Source organism: Pteropus vampyrus, unplaced genomic scaffold, assembly GCF_000151845.1.
Source record: "Pteropus vampyrus isolate Shadow unplaced genomic scaffold, Pvam_2.0 Scaffold23, whole genome shotgun sequence".
NCBI lineage: Eukaryota > Metazoa > Chordata > Mammalia > Chiroptera > Pteropodidae > Pteropus > Pteropus vampyrus.
Window position 1 is genome coordinate 74,683 of NW_011888804.1, and position 3,225 is coordinate 77,907.

The 3,225-nt window shown below is 47.0% G+C and overlaps 1 protein-coding gene across 1 annotated transcript in view; it reads right to left on the reverse strand.

The window, feature by feature from the left end:
* LOC111736945 (V-type proton ATPase 116 kDa subunit a-like) overlaps positions 1–3,225 on the reverse strand; it is a 9,833-nt gene that overhangs the window by 1,686 nt on the left and 4,922 nt on the right. Inside the window, exon 5 of the mRNA XM_023528168.1 lies at positions 1,012–1,138. Within this exon, the coding sequence (XP_023383936.1) occupies positions 1,012–1,138 (127 nt within the window). The remainder of the gene's footprint in view (positions 1–1,011; positions 1,139–3,225) is intronic.

Below are 3,225 nucleotides of genomic sequence, written 5' to 3' on the forward strand. Positions count from 1 at the left end.
GAGAATGGGCGCTTTTACAAATATTCTACCAGTAAAATGGACAGGTGTTTGGCCTGTCAGGCACTGCTCTGGGTGCTGGGAATACAGCAGCAAACAAAACAGATACAAATCCCTGACAGGGGGTGGGGCAGGGGCTCGGGCGGGGACCCCTGCAAAACAGACGTGCTTCGGGCATGGGGCCGTCTCTAGGAACCGGCGCTGCCAATGGGGGCGACCCATGGCCGGACTCTCCTGCTGCCTAAAAGACGGGGCCCACAGGGCTGCTGAAGGACTAGACGCGAAGTGTGAGGACACAGGGGCAAGTCAAGGGTGACCCCCGAGTCGTAGTTGCCTGGAGGGTGGGCCGGGGGGAGGGGCAGGATCTCGGTGTCAGGCACAGGGTAGAGTCGTCTTCCAGACGTTGGAATGATGACACGGAGTAGCCCGCTACATGTCGTTTGGCTGTGCTGGGAGAGGCCCCAGCCACTTACATTCATTTAGGGATAGCAGTTAAAGCCACAAAAGTGCATGGGACCCCTAGGGGCTTAGAGGAAGGGGCAGGCCAAGATCGCACTTCTGTGAAGTAACTGCCAGAGACGCACGAGCTGCGCCTGATCTTGGGAAAACGCCAGACAGAGCCGACCCGAGGGGCATTCCACCAAAGGAATTGGTGTGTAACAGTTTTAAGTGTCAAGGTCATGAAAGTCAACAAAAGACTGAGAGATTGTCCCTGAATGAAGCAGACCAAACACATGTGCCGACTAAATCCAAAGTGTGATTCTAAACTAGATCCTCTGCCATAAAAGACAGTACTGGGACCTGAGCTCAGAGGGCAGTGACGTAGGGCGGTGACATGTGGCGGTGACGTGGGGCGGTGCAGAAGAAAGCCCCTGATTTTAGGAACTACCCAAACATGCTGGAGGCCAACAAGGCAGGTGGCCCTCACTCTCAGGTGGGTCGCTCTGCACTGTGCCTCCAACTCGCTGTAAGTCTGTCACTGACAAGAGGTGACCAACCGTGACGTGCACTCACTGTTTCGGGGTCTTCGAGGGGCTCATCCAGCTCTGCGTAGGTCACGATGGTGTACCCTTTGCAGACTCGCCACAGCATTCTTTCGAATGCTTCAACTTTTCCTTGGTTAATTAGGCCAGATACAAATCTACAGGACGACAAAGGCAAGCTGTAGTCGATGGAAGCAAAGAATTCCTATCAAATTGCACTAAAAAGATGATGAAGACTCATTTCTGCCAAAATGATGAAGAGATACAGAAAGCACTCCAACTGCCGGATGCCTAAAATGCAGGATAAACTGTTTTTGAAACATCCTTTTCAACATATAGCTGAGTCTAGAATTAGAGATATTCTTGGAATTGAAAAGACACTGGTAGCTACCCCACCGACCAGGATCTGAAGGCCGGCGGGGGGACAGGAGATGGGCACTGGGCATGGAAGGTGAGGGGGTGACACTGAATCCCCCCAGTACCCAATAAAGCCAGGGTCCGCCCAAAGGGCCACACCCTTGGGTGGACAAGGAAAAATGCCACCTTGCAAAGGAGCCTGCAAGTAAACTCATTTATTTTCGTTGGGGGTCCGGATAGAAGCAGAAAGGTCTTGAGAATTATAGCCACAGATCAGAACTCATTCAGACTTGTGGCTCAGATTCACATTACTTGCATAGTGAAGAGGGGGAAAAAAAAACGGGGAAAAAAACTCAAACCAAGAAATTAACGTAAAATGATTCCAGGTTGATAGCGGGCTCCCAGGCACCTGACAAATGCAAAAATCAATTCTCTCTGGAGGAATACAACATCCTCAAACTAAACACTGAACTCCTACAGATAAGGAGGAGAAGAACATAAATTCATAATAAAAAGAAATCACAAGTCACACGAGGAAACACTAAAAACTAAAGTTACCATTAGCTTGTGTAAATGGAAAGAATTAACAGGAGAAAAAGATCCTTAAAGTACAATTAATATTTTAACCAACTCAGTTCAGTCCCTGTGTTTCCAGCAAACAAAATGGACCTGATGCTCACTGATCGACCGTTTCAGGTTTCCTGGAGTAAACGACACTGCATTAACCTTCCTTCTTTCCAACTCATGATGCCACAAAAAGAAATAGCCGTCCTATTTAGCTAAAAAGTCAACACAGCTCAGTAATTCAACTCAGCGAATACAGGAGCGTACAGTGTTTTCTTAAACAAATATTCACTTCCTTTCATTCACTCACAGGCGCACAAATGGTGCCCATTCACCCATGGTACAGTCAGTCTTCCTCTGACGAGACACCCCCGTTACTGTCTTGTCACCTACCCCAGCTTCGCTCCCAGCCGCTGCATACAGCTGTAGTCCAACAAAGAATCAGTGTCTAAGGAAGGGAATTCTTCGTAAGTGGGTTCAAACTACAAAGAGATATGAAAAGTGACACTTTACTTCTCACGTCACGTTTCCAGACAAGGTTAGGGCATCCTAAGTGACTGCTCAGATGTGTGTGCCAAGGCCCCAAGGTAACTCAGACATGTAACTCGGCTCTGATTCATAAAAAAGGTAACTTCCGCATGCTTACGTGTAAGCTGCTTGAAGACATTTACATGTAAGTATGGCTAAAACTTATGTCATCGCCTTAATCCAAGATAAAGTAATCGTTTGAAGTGACACTGAGTTCAGAAGGAATGTCCTTCTCTCTGGTACTCGGCTGAGGACAGAGTACTACGAGTAGACTGTTGTTTACTGACTGAGAGGGTATTTTTAACCTCCTTTACTCTTAACATTTAGAGGAAAAAAAAAAAACCCTAAATTTTAGAGTTCAACTTCCTCTGTTCAATTTTTTCTCATGATCATAAAAATTTTTTTAACTGCAAATTATAGCACGGTACAAACAGGAGATACTGTTCTTGCTGAAACCAACCAACACACAAAAAAAAAGGCTTAAAGCTTTTCAGAATGTCATAGAATCCAACGGAAAAATAAAGCTAAGATGGAAACGCAGCCCTTGGAAACAGCAGCACATCGCTAGGAATTGATCACGGAACCTGGGACCGTACGGGAACCAGACTTAGAGAAGAAACGCACTTCCTCGCATGCGTCGTCAGTACCTCCACGGTCCTTCTGACGAACTTCTTTGTCACTCTCAGCATGTGCGTATACTCGATCAGTTCAAGCAAGTTTTTCCTCAGCTTCTCCTTGTTCTTAGTGACTTCTCTCAGCTCAACCTCGAGCTTCTGCAGCTGCTCCTGAAAGAACA